The sequence below is a fragment of the Corythoichthys intestinalis genome, chromosome 8 (genome assembly GCF_030265065.1).
Source record: "Corythoichthys intestinalis isolate RoL2023-P3 chromosome 8, ASM3026506v1, whole genome shotgun sequence".
Lineage (NCBI taxonomy): Eukaryota > Metazoa > Chordata > Actinopteri > Syngnathiformes > Syngnathidae > Corythoichthys > Corythoichthys intestinalis.
Genome location: NC_080402.1, coordinates 17,286,221 through 17,305,264, shown reverse-complemented (window position 1 = coordinate 17,305,264; position 19,044 = coordinate 17,286,221). Strand labels below are relative to the sequence as shown.

The window sequence follows — 19,044 nt, the reverse complement described above, 5'->3', positions numbered from 1 at the left end:
TGAGCTATTGATTGGCCAAGAATGAGGCTTTGGTCATGCTGAATTATGAATGTTCATGCTGCACTATATTTAGCTGCTATGTGCTAGTCACAAGAAACGTCAACATTCCATGGACTTCCTACACATGTTTCCCAACTGCTCACAAGCTTCCTCACTGGCAAATATGAATAAACTACTGTATACTCCTTTTTTTTACGGTTCCACTACGTTTGAGCTGTCTCACATCAAGAGTAAAACTTAAAACAATTCATGACATTAACTTAAAACAGGCCATTTTTACTCTTTGCCTTCAGTAGTTCATCAATTCATTGAGGACAATAGTTTGTCAGTTATTATTTATTTCCCTTATATACGTTACATTTGTGAATTGTGAATTGGTTTTACAATATTTATTTATTCATTCATTTTTTTTTAACACAATCACAAAAGAATTATTATTATATGAGGGGGGAAAAAATCCTGATCATTTTTCGCCTACACCGCCCAGCCCTAGTAAGAATAAAATAAAACAAAATAATTATCAAAAGTTTTAGGGCAAAGTTAGTCTTAGGTAATAGGTTACAGTAATATTTAGATCTTTCTTCTTTCATTAGTTAATAAGTCAGATTATTAGGCCCCCCCTCCTCTCACTGCTGCCCCAGAATACAAATAAATAAATAAATGGTATGGCGCCCATCATCTTCCTCTGGGAATTAGGAAGTGCTCTGCTAATATACTTACAATACCTGCAAGTGTGTGTTTTGTGTGAGTCCCTCCATACATGTTTCTGTGAACATACTTCCCGACATGTACAGTATTTTCATGTGAGCGTAGTGTGTATGCTGTCTGCATCCCGTCTCATGCAATGTATGTACAGTACAGCATGTATCATTCACATAGTGTGTGTTTACGTGCTTCCCTGAGCGTGTGTGTGTGTGCGCATGACCTACATTGGTAAGCTTTTTCGCCTGTGGCTGACTGTTATCTCATTTGGCCAATCGCATCCCATGTTAATAATATATCCCATAATATCCTGTCTGTTCACAACGTTTAATGTAAATGAGTTTTGCTTATTAAACATTATTCATTGTCATCGTTGACTGCTATGTCTTTTTTGGCTTAAAGTTTGCTTGGCGCTTTACTCCACTGAACGTTTTAGGGTCGACAGGCGCCGGTATAGATTGTGGCTTAGCATGCACGGTCCTCGGCCACCACGGCACTCAATGCCAAACAAGTTTGAGAAGGTGGTAACGCACCACTTGGTTGGTTTGCGAACTACCATTGACCCCAGAAGATGATTCATTGAATTGGAAGAAAGGGACCGCGGCTAAAGTTCATTTCTGTGCGTGGCTATCGGTGGAGGGTGGGAAGGCGGGACTTTGAAATTGCAGGTAGGAACTCAGTCTTTGTAGAAGATCCTGAGTGACCGACAAAAGACATGGAAATGCGCAATCGCTTGTTTTAAGAATGATATTTTTCAAGGTTGGTCCTTTTTGGGCTCAAATACAACATTCACTCATTTGACGCCAACACACACATACGCTTCGTCAAGACTGGGGATCACTGTTAGAGGTTGACTTTTGCTGGCATGCAACCCATGAAAAGATCGGGGGGGTCATGGGAAAAAACGGGACATAGACAGAAACTGGTCATGCGACAAAAGCATTGTACTAAATCACAGCAAATGTACATGTATAGATTTAAAATATGCCTCATTTATATTCTCTATGCAAATATTAGAACCAGTGAGTGGCAACCTCCAGATCAGGGGTGGGTAAGCCGTTCCTCAAGGGCCACTGTAGGTCTTGGTCTTTGTTCCAACCAATCCCACACAGATAGTTTAAGCAATGAGGTTTCTGCAGAAACAAACACCTAGCTGCAATCAATTGATTGCACTTGTAAGACACCAGATTGGTGAAAAGGTGTTGTCTTGATGAGTTGGAGCGAAACCCCGCACTCACTGCGGCCTTTTGTGGAACAGTTTGCCCAGCCCTGCTCCAGATGGCTTTTGTTAGTGTTGAGATTGCCCAGTGCACCTGATATCAGTGGGCATGGAGTCACCAAGATCAGCCTAAAAAATGTTTTCGATCTAAGACCTTAATCTCAAATTCGCCCAGCTCTATCATGTATACATATTTTATTCAAAACTGTTTTTTTTAAATCCATGAAGCAGAAAACTGAATTTAGTTGCATTCTGTTTCCACTGATCTTACAATGTATATAGCGGAAAACACTCAGGTGACTTAATGTTTCGCTCTGAGACCCCCAGTTTGAGCAAATTTCAAAATTGTCCTATATGCATTTGTGATACATCATTGGAAAGCTTAAAATCTCAATTTTCTGGGGGAGGAAATTTTTTTAACAGGAAGGCATTTTAAAAAAAGTAAAAATTAAACCCGTAAACCCTACCTCGAGGTGAGCGCATGAGAGGACATGATTAAAGACACCATGATTTTAACGAGAGATTATCGCGTACTTTCTTTGTTTTGATCCAAAAACTCCGTGTAGCATGTCTCACCGAGTGTCAAGACACAGGTGTGAATGGCCACAGCTGGACTTTTTGAGGATTTTATTGGCAGAACGCGGTAATATAACAAGCGTCGCAATGCAGAAATTACAGACATCAAGGAGTGGTCGAGATTTTCTTTTTCAAATTATCTTCCCGTTGTCTTTTTTTTCTTCAATTTTTCCTTTTTTTGGATCGATTATTTATCATCTAAAATATCGGCAGTAACCGTGACCCATTTACAGACACTTTTTTTTTTCATTGTGATGTATTTTGTTTAAAAGTTTAAACTATGTGAAAGAACAATTTTATAAAGTCGTTTTTTTTTTAACTAAATATTAGACATCAATTAATGAGTCCAAGCTAAAAATGATACATTTCAAATAATATAATTACTTCTTTTTATGGCTGGGTTGAAACAAAAGCGGTTGCTCGGTGTCTGTAAACAGGGCTCTCCAGGGTAAAACGGACAAATTGAAAATAGTTCGGGGGCTTAATGCGCCATGAAACTGCTATGGCAGAATATAGACATATTGTTCTATCAAACAAAACAGTTCTTTTGGCTTAAAATACAGCAGTTTGTTTTAAAGAGGGGTGCAAGAGCAGAAACTGCTTTTGTCTGTGTTGTCTGCCATATACATCATCATTGGAGTCTACTGTGCATATGGCCAATTAAGCTGATTCGGCATGTTTTGCACTTTATATATAATGTCTAGTCACTGAAAGGTCAGCAGTTCAATTCTCGTCCTGACTGCCCACTTTCGAAGTTTTCCGTGTCAACGTACTGAACCTTGAATATCTCTCAGTGGGCATCACAGCACCTGCCTTGCATGGCAGCAGCACTGCCTACTAGGGGTGGGAACCTCTTGGTACCTAACGATACGATACGATTTGCGATACAAAGTTCACGATAACAATGATCTGACGATATGGCGATACAACGATTATCGATACATTGGTATGGAAATCATTGTAGGATATTCTACAAACAACTAATAAACAGAAAAACAAGCTTCTGCTGGGAATTGGAATGAGTTTATCACTAATAGACGTCCAATCCATTTGAACTGGGAGGGTGGCAGAAAATGAACATTCGTTCATTCGCTGCCATCCCTCCCACTTCAAACGGATTGAACGTCTATGGCCGTCAGTGACACCCAATGCCAGGCAATGAGGTGATTTTGGGCCATTTAAGATCATTTACCAGTTGATTTTCAGTTACTTACTGTAGATTTTGGGGTATTTTATGGGTCGGGTCACAACCTCTTTATTTTGAGTTACAGAACACGAAGGCAGTGACTCGAACTCAACAGAAAATGACCTGTAAATGCCCTAAAATGAAAAGTAAGTGCCCCGAAAATCGAACCGAATGATGTTCCCAGTCTAAATGAATTGGGCGTTGCGCACCGTCAATGGCAGCCTTAGAGTTAACTGAGGGGCAGTTTACATGGCGACTCTGTGACACAAAGACGTAATGACTGAGTAGCGGACTCGCCTGGCGTACATATGGTGTCGGAGAAGACGGAAGGCAAAGACGAAAAATTCTGAATCCTGCCTCCAAAGTGGAAGAATCCGATTGCAGGGGGTTGAGGGGGGCTTCCTCGGCATGCATATCAAAGGCTCCTGCGGCGCGAGACCGCGCCGTTAACGTCAGCACTCGTACACGTCACATTGGGTGTGTGCAGCGGTGCTATTAAACATTAAAAACAGCAAATATGGCGGAATGTCGGCTTTAATTTACTGTTTGAATAATATTTTTAAATTAAATATGTTGAATGTTTCAATTTTTGTGCCTTTTTGAATAAAAGAAAAATGACGTTGCTTCGAGTGGGCGGGCATATTTTTTTTCTGAGCTGAGGGAGCTTGGTGGGGTCAAAGTGCATCATTCTCTGTTGCCCTGTAAATCTTCAATACTACATGAATACTACATCGTTTTCATGCGGAATTGCGACATTGTTCAAATGAAGACGCAAATGCAAATTTGAAATTTTTCGTATTTTTGGAGAGTCACAATGTAAACGGCCCCTGAGATATTATTATGGTGGACGATTTTGGTAGCAACTTGTTAGGTTTTTTTTTTTTTTTTTTTTTTTTTTAAAACATTGACACCGTTTTAAAACGATATCACGATTCTTGGCAGGAGCATATCCCTAACCTTTTGGGATACAAAGTATCACGATATATCACCATTTCGATATTTTGTCACACCCCTTCTGCCTACTGTTGTGTGAATGGCTGAATGTCATCCTTTAAAGTGCTTACATCACTTTATTGGTGTAGATAAAGCACTATACCAGTATGAGTCCTCTCTATTTACCATTTTTCTACCCTCGTGACATCATATTTGACACAAACCCTCAAGTTGAAAACATTACAAAAATCAACACATTTTTGCCAAATTTCATACATTTTACATGCTGAAGCAATGACAAGCATCAATGTGTTACCATCACTGCTTCCCCGTTATACAGTATTTTCTTTAAAAAAACATTTCTGAGAAGCCTTTAGGCAGAACTGTGAGTGTGCCCTATTAACCTTTTTGCATTTCAACACACACGTCTTTGTGTGTCTTCATTTTCTATACATTTCTATACAAGGAAGCTTGCAACGGGGGAAGGGAGATGGGTGTTGGTGTTGCGTGTGGGCGGATTTTTTTGGGGGGGGTGGGGCTGCGCGTGGGGGGTGTGGGGCTGTCTTATATATTTATGCAGACTGTATGCAGTCGCTAGGTAACAGCCACAGCTAGGTGTTTACTGTTAATAAAAAGTGAGTGGCATTAGTTGGCTAGTGTATTAGCGCTAAAGAGAAGAAAGACAGGGTGTGTGTGTGAGTGTGTGGCTGCGTGTTTGTGAACATAAAACAAGCTCCAGACATGTCTTTATTTGAGTAGATCTTGCTGGCTAATGTCAGTGCAGCTTGCATGGAGTAACTGTTGCGACTAAGTGTGTGTGTTTGTCAGACTGCGTTGACACAATGATGCAGTCCTGTGTTTTATTATCATTTAAGTTAGTTTGCATGAACTGCACGATTTCTGACACATGCAGGCATATACGTGTAATGTGCATATACATACACACAACAAAGTGAAAGCGTTTTTAATAGTGATCACATGATGGTTGTGTGGGCGCTAATGTGGCTTCTCTTCTTTGCAGGATTTGAAAGCATCCTGGAAGGCTTGTTTGGGCCGGGAGTAGTCAAAGATAGCACCCTGTTTCAAGGTAACAAGCACATATATATTTACCTGACATGTTCTAAGACTAAAGCCCGTTTCAGACTTATATCCCGCTAAATTCCTGTGTGAGGTGACGTGGGATTTACCCGTGTCATGGCTTTCAGAAATTGGGAGATTTCCGGGAATTACCTGGGTTAGACACCTTCAGACTTGTCCCATGTTGGCGACTCTGCACTCTCTGTGCGTGGAGGGCAGGCTTTTATGACCCGGAAATTTCGTCATTTTTGGTCAGCATCACCAACAAAATAAACCGCACATTTCCAAAGATGGACGATGGACTGTCACTTCCTCGGCTCTAAGATCCAGTAGCATTTTAATTTCGTTATGTTTCCAATTTAATTTTGTTGTCTTTCCAGTTTGCCATGTTGATAATTGCGATGTTTGTTTACCGCTTTTTATCTTACTGCGAAGAAAGAGGAAATGACGATCAGCCCGCCATGATATTTATGTCATCAGCCTTCACACTGTGAACCGGGAATTAAACTGCTGCTTTCACACATATAGTGGGGAGAACAAGTATTTGATACACTGCCAATCCCATTGGCAGTGTATCAAATACTTGTTCTCCCCACTGTACATGTAAGTACCGGACATTATACTTGGACGTGACACAGTTAATGTCCATGTCATCTCCGTTTCATACCCGTTTAAATCATGGGATTTAACCGGAGTTCAGCGTATATCTGAAAGGGGCTTTAGAGTCCAATTGTAAATGTAATTTGCCGGCTCAGCTGACACAGATATTTGCCGGAACATTTTCGCCTCGCATCCGAGTAAAATGTCCAGAACATTACCGGCTCACGATAAATGCAGCAGGTATTTTTCCACTTTCAGAGTGCAGAAACTGATGACGTACTGTAGCTATAATGTGACTGCAGCGCGATGCACTCCAATCCTAGTTTTTCTTCATCCTAAAACGAATGCATGTCGAATTTGCCTCGTTTAATGTTTTAGCAGCCCATTATATCCTTGTTATTTATTAACAGATTACCATCAATGTGTGTCTCATTATGGATGAGTGTCCAACTACGTTTCTCGATGTAAACATGCTTGCCTAAAACAGGCATGAAAATCTCTCACCTTTCGGCGAAATTCGCCGTTTTGAAGTCAAAAAGGGCGAGCTACGTGAATTGCGTAGATCCGAGGAGAAATTATTTTTGGGAGGGGGGGGGTCGGGAGGTTTTATTTAATTATTATTATCATCATGTGATTAACTTAGTACGTAAACTGAGCACTTAAGAAATCGGTTCTTTATAAAAGTGACACTTGGACAGTCAGAAAATCCTTCGAGATGATTCGCAGACGAGAACCAATCATCGGCCCAAACAGCGTTCCATTATTCCAATCGCGCGCACTCTACGTGTAAATGGAGTGCTTGGAGAGCCTTTGGTTGCATTGAAAGGCTGCGAAAACAAAAAGCAGGCCTTATCCACACTGAAGCAGACCAGAGCGCAGCATACACACTTGCCTGTATTTGCCAGCAGGTTGAATTTGGTGAGTAATGGTTTCAATTGTTTTCATATTTTGCGATATAGTAAAGTTACTGCCATTCTTTGCAGCTTGCGTTGAACACTGCCAGAGCTAGCCAAATCTCCCGTGAAAACATAGCTCCCGTTAAATTGGCGCCAAGCTTGTGTATTTAGCGGTAATATAAATGAAGAAACACACTGTTGAGTCAAATTAAGCAGCATGCTCTCGGATGGAGGGGGGGCGCCTCGCATCGCTTCCATCGTTCGCCCGAGACGCGTTATTTTCGGCTGGGACTTGAGCTGACGGCCGGTGTCGGCACAACACCGGCCCGACGAGTGGTGGGAATGACTCTTGCTTCTTAAAGCTTTTCAGAAATACAGGGATCCCTCGTTTTTCGCAGTTAATGGGGACCAGAACCCGTCGCAATAAGTGAAAACCGCGAAGTAGCGACCCCCCATTTTTTTGTGCGTGCTCAATGTATTTATTCAGATTTTACATTGGAAAAAAGATACATATATATGACATGTTTTTTCACTTTTTTCACCAAAGTATCATTCATAAATGGTTTTCAAGCACTTCAAAATGTAAGAATTATGATAAGTTTTAAACATGTTACTGCCCCACCAAATTATTTTTAAACAAGAATAAAGTAGTAAGAAAATGCTTGGCTTTATTAAATGCTTCATAGTGAGTCTACTCAAACCCTCTCAGGCTTTGTTAAACGGTGATTGACACATGTGCAAAGTTTTTCTTTTTATATATATTTTTTTGTTTGAAGCAACTTATTTGATTGAATAATAAAGACACAAATGTCCTAGCCAAAATGTGGCCCAAACACAAAACAACATTACTTCAAAGGAAAAATTTGTTTCAATCAAGAAAAATAGTTTTCAAATGCTTTTTTGTCTCAAATTTATTTTTGCAATCAAAAACAATTTTTTTTTATTGAAGTGACTTTTTTGGGATTAAAAGTATATACTGTATTATTATTGAAGCAACTTTGTTTTTGATAGAAGTAACTTTGTTTTTTGATTGAATAATAAAAACACAAATCTACCTCCATCGTTATTGAGAGAGAAAGAAATTAAGAAAGCTTTAAAACTAAAAGCCACCGGGGAGTCAGTTTTTTTTTTTTTCTTAAATTTTTATATTTCATTACATAGACATGCCTCGTAGCAGAAAAAGAAGAAAAAAGAGGCAGACTGACTGAGTCACAGCCAGAAAGTGTTGATGACAGTTTTGATTTCTATTCACTGTTGCCCCCTCCCAATTAAAGTATGTCACAGTCGCAGCCAATTATTATCTAAAGCTGGTTAAAATTGAAGTTATGTTGTTTTAAGGTGTATTAAATACTTGTTCATGTGCCCCTTTTGATCTACGAGCACCCGCCCCTCCACCGGTCTCTGCACGGCCCTGCTGAAACACAGTGTGGGTCGACAGAGCTCAATATTTTGTTGGGGTGTACAGTGTACTGGAACATATTTCCTCCACACCCTTCTCACCTTTTTAACCCCTGACCCATTTTCATGCCTGCTAAAATAACGACAAAAGACAGGAAACACACACAATTATGGTAGTGTATGCAAAGAAACCTCATGGCTAAGCATTTAAAAAATAAGTAAAAACTTTTTCTCTGCATTAATTCACAATGTTTGAATGACAATAATGCATCTTTTTTCTGGACAAGTATGCCGTGATTTTTCTTAGCGTAAACACAAATACAAAGGTAGAAGGCTAACAATCCAAGGACAAACTGTGCACCTCATTATGGAAAGAGCATGCCGATAAACACATTAAAAAGGGAGAAGGACAAGAACACCTACAAGGAGTTTGGCTACCTCCTAAACAAACCAATAATGGTAGTCTGTACAAAGAAAACTCATGGCTAACCATTTCAATGGCAAATAATAGAAATGATCAGAGGACAAATGGGCTTCTTGTTTTGGACAAGTTTGCTTAAAATTAGCCTGAGTGTGCTCTACTTTTCTTATTGCAAACACCTGAAATGAACCCCAAGGAATATAAGATGTGCAAGGAACCCAACTAACTAGGCCTGGGCCAGTATCACTATCTAGAGTTTAGTTAGGTTTTCTACCGATGGACCGTAAGGGCCATGGTCAGGGCAAGTGTATTTTATGGCCGCTGCACAGAGCAATGTTGCCGCACCAGACTAAAATCTCACTCCGAAAATATGTTTTCGGTTTTACACACAAGGCACCCTAGGAGCCATTGATCTGCCAACCTATGCAAATAGACAGTCGGTCATGTCGGTTCGATCTCTACTTTTGTTTAATGGATTCATTTTTTATTTAGTTGAATATTATCTGGAGCTATCAATTATTTTAGTAGTCGATTCATCGATGAACTATTCAGTTCGAATAATCGATTAATCGGATAAGGAACATAAAAAATTTAAATAGCTGAGCCTCAAACGGTATTTAAAAAAGAAATAAGTATGAGGATCTATGTACAACAAAAGAACAGTTGGCTAACTTACAGAACAAAAGTCCGCTAGCTAAAATGCTATATATATTTTTTTTTTTACAATACTCTTAGCAAATGGTTCACGCACAGGCTAAATCTACCTATAAACTAAATTACAAATGCATTGGAAAAAAACATTAGCTGAAACATAAACCTAGCTTATGTTGATCTTAACAGGGAGCAGGTGGATTCAGCCATGTGAAATGAGGTAGACTAGAGGGCCGTGTATCCACCCAAATCAATAAAACTAAATTCAAACACTTTCAAAACAAACCGTTACAACGGCACTTTAATTAAACGAATACTCGAAGCAGCAAAATTTAATTCGAATCTTTTTTTCTAATCGAATACTCGAGTTAATCAATTAATTCGTGCAGCACTAATATTTTCATCTCATCATTTTATTAACCATCATTAAAAAATTGAAATGACAAATTCATGTTTTGCTTGTTTAGCTATTTCAGACAGGTAAAAATATAAAAGAATTGAGTATAATATCGTAAACCTTTCTCAAATACAATTATAAACATGTATTCAATAAAGGTATGATATCTTGTACTAGTCCTCCTAAAAAAATTAGCATATTGTGATAAAGGTCATTATTTTCTGTAATGTGATAAACATTAGACTTTTATATATTTTAGATTCATTACACACAACTGAAGTAGTCACAGCCGTTTATTGTTTTAATATTGATGATTTTGGCAAAAAAGTCAAGAAAAACCAAAAGTCCCTATCTCAAAACATTAGCATAATTCATCCGACCAATACAAAAACGTGTTTTTAATACAAAAAAAGTCAACTTTCAATTAATGATATCAGCTATGCACTCAATACTTGGTCGGGAATCCTTTTGCAGAAATGACTGCTTCAATGCGGCGTGGCATGGAGGCAATCAGCCTTTGGCAATGCTGAGGCGTTATGGAGGCCCAGGCTGCTTCGATGGCGGCCTTAAGCTCATTCACAGTGTTGGGTCCGGTGTCTCTCAACTTCCTCTTCACAATATCCCATAGATTCTCTATGGGGCTCAGGTCAGGAGAGTTGGCAGGCCAATTGAGCACAGTAATGCCATGGTCAGTAAACCATTTACCAGTGGTTTTGGCACTGTGAGCAGGTGCCAGGTCGTGCTGAAAAATTATATCTTCATCTCCATAAAGCTTTTCAGCAGATGGAAGCATGAAGTGTTCCAAAATCTCCTGATCGCTAACTGCATTGACCCTGCCCTTGATAAAACACAGTAGACCAACACCAGCAGCTGACATGGCACCCCAGACCATCACTGACTGTGGGTACTTGACAATGGACCTCAGGCATTTGGCATTTCCTTCACCCCAGTCTTCCTCCAAACTCTGGCACCTTGATTTCTGAATGACATGCAAAATTTGCTTTCATCTGAAAAAAGTACTTTGGACCACTGAGCAACAGTCCAGTGCTGCTTCTCTGGAGCCCAGTTCAGGCGCTTCTGCCATTTCCAGCACACGCCTGTGCAGGGTGGCACTGGATGTTTCTAATCCAGACTCAGTCCACTGTTTCTCCAGGTCCCCTAAGGTCTGGAATCGGCCCTTCACCACAATCTTTCTCAGGGTGCGGTCCCCTCCTCTGATTGTGCAGCGTTTCCTGCCACACTTTTTCCTTCCCACAGACTTCCCACTGAGGTGCCTTGATACAGCACTCTGGGAACAGCCTTTCGCTCAGAAATTTCTTTCTGTGTCTTAGCCTCTTGCTTGAGGGTGTCAATGATGGCCTTCTGTCAATTCACTTCAGTTCAATTTTATTTGTATAGCCCTAGATCACAACAACATTGTCTCAAAGGGCTTTGCAGAGGCAATATGATACACAATCAGAAACAGCAAATGAAGCAACAAAGATGAATGAATAAATTCAAGTCCTGGGTTTCCCCCATCCTTAGACCCTCCATGTCGGCAAGGAAAAACTCCAAAAACTCCACAGAGTCTTCGGGAGAAAAATGAGAAGCCTCGGGGAGTACCACAGTCAGGAGAGATCCACTCCCAGGACGGATAGACAGGAAGCCCCAGGACCGCTAATAGGAATTAGCAGGCGAAGTTACAGTCTGTAAAGATGCAGTGGAGTAAAGGAACAAGAAGCGGTCCATCTAGCCAGATGAGACGGGGGTAGCAATGAGGACGTCCATCCAGCGTGGGGTCCGGAAAGTCAGGAGGCTGCAGCTGAAAAATAGCTCCTCCCCAGTGGGGAGGGGGAAAGGGGACACCGGGTGACTAGTGATGAAGAGACTAGACAACTAGATATTAACATTGGAAAATAGAAATAAAGTAAGATAAGTGGTAGGTAGAGTGAGAAAAAGGAGATAGAACTCAGTGGCTGTACTTCCCCCAGCTTTATAGCTTCTAGTGCAGCTTAGACTAAACTTTGAGTCTACTCCTACTTCAACTAGCCTGACCATAAGCTTTGTTGAATAGGAATGTTCTCAATCTAATCTTAAATGTGCAGACTGTCTCGGCTTCTTTAATACTAGCTGGAAGCTGATTCCATAAAACGGGCTTGGTGGCTCAAGGCTCTAGCTCCGACAGTACTTTTAGAAACCCTGGGAACTACCAGTAGACCTGCATTCTGAGAGCGGAGTGTTCTGTTGGGGCAGTATGGAACCAGAGCATCGGTGAGATAAGATCGCCCTAAACCATTAATGGTCTTAAATGTAAGAAGGAGGATTTTAAATTTAATTCTAAACTCGACTGGAAGCCAGTGAAGGGCCTGGAGGACAGGGGTGATGTGTTCTCTTCTATTGGTTCCTGTTAAAAGTCTTGCTGTTGCGTTTTGGACAAGCTGAAGACCTTTTAGAGAACTTTCAGGACAAGCTGCAAGTAGGGAGTTACAGTAATCCAATCTCGATGTAACGAATGCGTGAATTAATTTTTCTGCATCGCTTTTAGATAAAATATTTCTCATTTTGGCTATGTTGCGCAGGTGAAAGAAGGCCGTTCTGCAGGTTTGTTTAATGTGAGCTTTAAACGATAAGTCAGGTTCGAATAAAACTAGGTTTTTAACTGTGGTGCTGGAGGCTACACTTACATTGTCCAGAGTGACTATCTGGGCAGCTAAAGAGTCTCTCACACTTTTCGGGCCTATTATAAGGACTTCTGTCTTTTCAGGATTAAGTAGAAGATAGTTAGTGCTCATCCAGGTATTTATATCTCGGACGCAGGTGCTTAGTTTGTCCAGTTGCCTGGACAGTTCTTCTGGACAGCAGTCAGGTCGGCAGTCTTGCCCATGATTGCGGTTTTGAGTAATGAACCAGGCTGGGAGTTTTTAAAAGCCTCAGGTATCTTCCGCAGGGGTTTTTAGTTAGTTCGTTGATTCAGATGGTTAGGTTAGTAGCTTCTTTAGAGTACCTTGTCATGATATGCTAATTTTTTTAGATAGGGATTTTTGAATTTTCTTGACTTTTTTGCCAAAATCATCAATATTACAACAATAAAAGGCTCGAACTGCTTCAGTTGTGTGCAATGAATCTAAAATATATGAAAGTCTAATGTTTATCAGTACATTACAGAAAATAATGAACTTTATTACAATATGCAATTTTTTTTTTAGAAGGACCATTATATACAGTATAAGCACATACATTGTATAATGATGCTTATGTATGTGTTTTTCCACATATGTGTCACAAAGGAGTCAGAAGTACATTTTTTGAAATGCCCTAAGTTGGTGGGGGAGGTCACATGAATCCTGAATGCCACGTTGACCTCTTTTCTCATATGGTAGGGAGCAGTGCGCGAGTAGGTGGGGGAAGGGGTCTGTCTGCTCATCTGATTGGTCAAGACATTTGCATCTTCATCAGTTTTATTTGACACCCAGCGCTATCAGCACAAAAAATCTGACATTGATTTCTTAAAATCTCGCTTGGCTGGGTTTTGGGTGAAGGGCAGGGATGTACCAGTTTTTATAGGATATCATTAGTTGCAGCTTGAATAAAAATGAACCTATTAGCTATTTAGTAAGGAATCCATTGATTTATGTTAAGGCATAGCATGTCACAGCAAGCGTATCCTTTGTGTGCATTTCAGCCTTCCTTTTGTTTTTTTTTTTTGGTTTTACACAATATCATATAAGATTGTCGCTTCAGGTCCTTTCACAATTATGCAAAACAAAAACTGGGTCCACACTGAAGTCCACACGGTCATCTCATTACCTGACATCATTTACTCTCAAGTGCATGTCAACTGTTACCCTGTCACAATTAAGTGCCTATGTTTTACAGATTGCGAGCCGGAGGAAGTGGCCGACTGGTCGTTTGATGACAACTGTCTTTTTTGCTGCCTGCGACGGGAGAAAGTTAAGGTAAGCCTGAGCTACCTAATCCACATCCAAAAGATTTTTTTTTTTGCTTTGTTCAACCAAACCATATAATAAATAAAGTATGCTAGTGCTACGCTAACATAGGCTAGGTTCATACTACAGGTCTTAATGCACGAATCCGATTTTTTTCGTGTTTTTCCGACTCGAGTCAGGTATTAACTTGACAGTCTGAACGGGACAAGTCATATAGAAGTGGACCATTTCAAATCCGACCTGAGTCACTTTCGTATGTGGTTCAAATCCGATCTGGGCCACATTTTTTCATAACGTGACTGGCTGTCTGAACTGTCAAGACTAACTACAGATTGCTCCATTTCAAACTGATTTTCAAACGACTTCATGTATCACAAAATCAGAAATGCAATAAATTTATTGAAAATTTAAGAATATATATAACATTTTCTCAAAATCCAGAAACAATCATAGCATCTGTAATACAGTTCAGTCAAATTTTTATAGTAGTAGGTGATTTAATTACATGACATGTTTCAGCGAACACTTCCGCCTTCGTCTATAAGTGTGCAAAATGAACTCAATGCAACTATGTAATACAGTTTGTTATATAACAAGCGACTCGTAAATTCGTCAAGAATTCAGCGAATTAACAGTATTTTAGTGGAGGAAAACACTCACCTTATGTACATCCACTACAATAGAGCAAGCGAGAGTATTCCTCCGACACAAGATGGCCGCCTGTTACTTAAACTGCAGACTCAGTCTTTAGACATATGGCTGGATTTATGTAATATCTATGTGGCGGACCACATTGTAGTGATAGTGCACATTGTTTTAGATCAATATGGGCAAATGTAAATGGCATGGGCATGAGAAATGTACCATAATTTTCGCACTATAAACCGCTGCTTTTTTCCCTCATTTTGAATCATGCGGCTCATGGTCCATAGTGGCTTATTTCTTGATATATTTGAGTTCATGGGTAACACTTTATTTGACAGCAGCGTTATAAGATTGTCATAAGACCGTCATAATTATGATATGACATTGTCATGGGCATTAATGAATGCTTATGACAGATGTCATTAAGTGTCATCCAGCAAATTTTGTCACTACCTTGATTTATGTTCAGTCCGGATCTTTTACATCCATTCAAAAGAGAGATAATTTGCTGGATAATGCCATCATGCTCCTGACAGTGTCATGTCATGATTATAATTATCTAATGACAGTCTTATGATGCCACAGTAAAATAAAGTGCTACTAGTTAACTCATTTGCTCCCAAAAACGTAGAAATGCGTTCTATTTTTATTTGCTTCAGTGTCCCAAAAACCTATTTATGCGTCTTTTTTTATTTATTTATTTTTTTTATAAAACGCATCTATAGGTACCGATGTATCTAAGATACAATGCACAAAGCTCAAAACCCATTTTAAAACAATAAAACTGGCCACTGGTGGTCAGTAGCGCATTTGGTAAGAACTCATCTCAGGCTAAGAAAGGAAGTGAAGAAAAATAGTCAGGAAACAAACGTTTTGTTGTAAAGCACTTTGAGGGCCTTTCAGGTTTTTTAAAGGGCTATATAAATAAATTTGATTGATTGAAACGGAAGTTGGAGGGATCTTGTGAAGACGCGTGAGAATTTGAGAAAAATGTGGAGAACGATCGGAAAAAAAGGCAAATGGCACTGCAGGAGTGTTTTGAAAAGAATACGAAAACATCGTCAAAGAAGGATTCAAAAAAATCTATCTTGATGAGACAGACGGTGACGTCCACAACAGCGTCAGGTTCCACACGCGTTCTGCGGAGCTCACGTTGCGTCACTCCTTAGCCCGAGGTTGAAACCAACGATGAAGATGATGAAGAAGATGAAAAAAGTGAGACCGATCTTGATCCGGACTCATCAGATTACTGAGGCTTCCCCGTTGTTATTTGCGCAAATAGTTCAACAGTTCAGTAGTTTAATTATGTGTAAATAAATTGTTACTTTGCGATCAAAAGCTTTATTTTTCTTGTTGTTTGTTATTTTGTAGAACGAAAACATTATTCAGATGTTTGGGATGTCACATAAGCAAAAAATAGCTTTGTTAAAGTCAAAGTTATGTTTGAAATGTATGTTTTCACAAAAAGCTCAATTTCTCTGTTTTTTCATCAGAAATTGGAAAATTGCTCAAACTAAGCTATTTTCTAATGCTGATTTCGAAAGAATGGAAAAAGATATGATCTACCTTTTTTTTCCTGCTGAAAGAAGATTCTTTCTTTGCATGGGTTCCATGTTTATATAGCAATAGAACAGAATTTTCTGTAGGCCTTGCAAAATCAGTCAAAATCCAGTCGGCCAGGAGCGAAGGGGGTTGCACCGGTGAAAATAGCTGGGAGTGAATGAGTTAAGTGTCATCCTGCAAATTTTGTCACTAGCATGATTCATGTTCAGTCCGGAGTTTTAACATCCATTCAAAAGTGAGATAATTTGCTGGATCATGCCATCATGCTCCTGACAGTGTCATGACATGATTATGATTATGTAATGACAGTATTATGACGCCACTGTAAAATAAAGTGTTACTAGTTAATATCTTTTGGTGTAAATATCCCATAATACAGTGAGGACAGCTGCGGTTTATAGTCCTGTGCAGTTTATCTATGAACAAATGCCAATTTCGTGTCAAATTTTGCTGGGTGCGGCCTATAGACCCTACCCACGTGACGTCACAACTCCTTCCTCCTGACTGGTGCCGCCCAATTGTCCGTCAACACATCATGTTTCCCTGTTACGGCTACGTACATTCCTCCTATTTACGACGTGTTTTTCTGCTCGTTAACATTAATAAGCAAAATGGTGAAGGCGTGTGTGGCGGTCGGTTGCAATAACAGCGAAGATAGACGGAGAAGACGGAGAGACTTGAAGTTCTACCGGATTCCGAGAGACCCGGAGAGGAGAGAGCGAGATGGCTGCTGCAATTCGACGAGAAAACTGGGCTCCAAACGATTACCACAGATTATGTAGTAGTCATTTTATATCTGGTAAGATGCATTTAATATATATTTAGAGGGTTTTGGGCTGACAACCACAATTAAGATCATTGCTAGGCTAATCGCCGACAACATACACGTATGTATGTAGTGAGAGTGCTATCGCTAAACCATATAAACATTAAAAGCCCTAACTCCATTGACAAATGACATGAAATACATTAGACTTGACAGTGGATGTTAGCAAGAACAAAAGATTTTGAATTGAAAATTTCGTAACTCACCTTTCCAAGCACAAGATAGATTCCTGACGAATTTTCGTGGACGAGGACCTGTTTCACCCAACCAGCAACGAAGTATTTATAAGCCTCCAAGCTCTTAAAGTTTTTCAAACTTTCGTGAGAATAGGCTGATTTTGTGTGGACAAGATAGTTGTACAGTTCAGGGTAGCTAGCAGATGTCAGGCAAATACGGCGGAGACAGCGGGTCGAAAAACATCGATTTAGGCATCAAATATGGATCTGGCGAATGGATAAACTGAAGCTTTTCCACATAACGCCTTTTATGCAACGCATCAAGTGAGTTTACGGCATCCGAAAGCACCGGGTCTTCCATGAAACGCATTATAAATTGCTCGATCAATTGAGACCATTGATAATACAGACACAAAATGACGGACAAGTGGGCGGAACCATACAGCGAGCACGTGATTTTGTGACGTCGGTGGGTAGGGTCTATAGTCAGATGTGGCTTATAGTCCGAAAATTACGGTAATGTGTTGCGTAGGGTTTGGGAATGGCCTGAAATGCGTTGAAGTTGAGAACCCCCCTGCTTTATTTGTAGGTAAAAAAAATCATGGAGCAACAACACTTATCATAGGTGTATTTTCTCTCAGTTCTGTTTAAATGACAAACTAGTAGACTTTATTTGGAGGCCTTTTCTGCCTCTTCTTCTAGATTTTTATATACACTGCGCCTCTTCCAATCGATCAAATTCAGTTTTGCCTGGCATGTCACCACACAAATTAGAACTGAAGGCTACTGTGAAAGGTGTAAAAAAAAATCAAAACAATTACTTAAAAAATAGAAGCAATGATGAATTGCTACTTTCATACGTCAAATATGCTAAAACGTTAGATTTGAGCAAATGTGACTGCTGCTTTTACCAGCTGACAAATGTTAGCTACTGGGGAAAAAAATAAACAGATGTGTTAATAGTAATTAATATTGAAGGCAGGCGCAAAGCAACGGTCTTAAATTGCTGCGGTTATCACACTTGTTCATGGTAGGTGAGTGTGAACAATAACTGGACATTCCACATGTTGTCAGACATCAAATGTGATCGCATGTTAGCTTTGAGCTACAGCCGCATGCTTAAAATAGTAAATTTGACTTGTTTTTTATGTTCACAAAAACTACTACCAAGTTAGTTTTGCTCTACATCGATTCTTTGATAGCGATTGATGAAAAACCAACAAATCTTTACAACTATGTAGGCCTACAACATTGATTTCGGGTCCACACACATCTATTGCTAAACATTAAGCCTTAAAAAGAGCATACGACAGAAGAAAAAAAAATCTTAAATAGCATTATTATGTGAATTAGAATCATATTTTGAGACGATTCGACTATATACAACAATTTAGCAAAGCGTAGATGAAGAGAAATTAGTCTTTTAATCTGCCGGTTAGCCACACCTACCATTATAGGGCTCTAGCGTCACCAATAGGTGGATGACGTCAGCGGGTGCCTGGGTTCATCGGTTTTACTATTCAGCCCATTGAGGGGGAATTATTCAGAACGAGGAAAACGCGACGAAGAGAGCCACAAAATGTCATTGTTTCAGTCTCTCTACTCCAATATTTTTACAGGATATTCTTTTTATCCAAGTATTTTTCCCCAATAGCTAAATAAATGGCTTGAGAAGGACCAGTCAGCCCGTCGAGGGGGAACTATTCACAACGAGGAAAACGCGACGAAGAGAGCTGCAAAATGTCATTGTTTCTGTCTCTTTACTTCAATATTTTTACAGGATATTCTTTTTATCCAAGTATTTTCCCCAATTGCTAAATAAATGGCATGGTCATGACAAATAACAGTCTTG

General features: G+C 39.7%; 1 protein-coding gene across 2 annotated transcripts in view; it reads left to right on the top strand.

The window, feature by feature from the left end:
• lcor (ligand dependent nuclear receptor corepressor) overlaps positions 1-19,044 on the top strand; it is a 108,051-nt gene that overhangs the window by 58,800 nt on the left and 30,207 nt on the right. For both annotated transcript variants that reach the window (XM_057843121.1, XM_057843122.1), the window contains 2 exons: positions 5,638-5,703; positions 13,912-13,991. In XM_057843121.1, the coding sequence (XP_057699104.1) occupies positions 5,638-5,703; positions 13,912-13,991 (146 nt within the window). The remainder of the gene's footprint in view (positions 1-5,637; positions 5,704-13,911; positions 13,992-19,044) is intronic.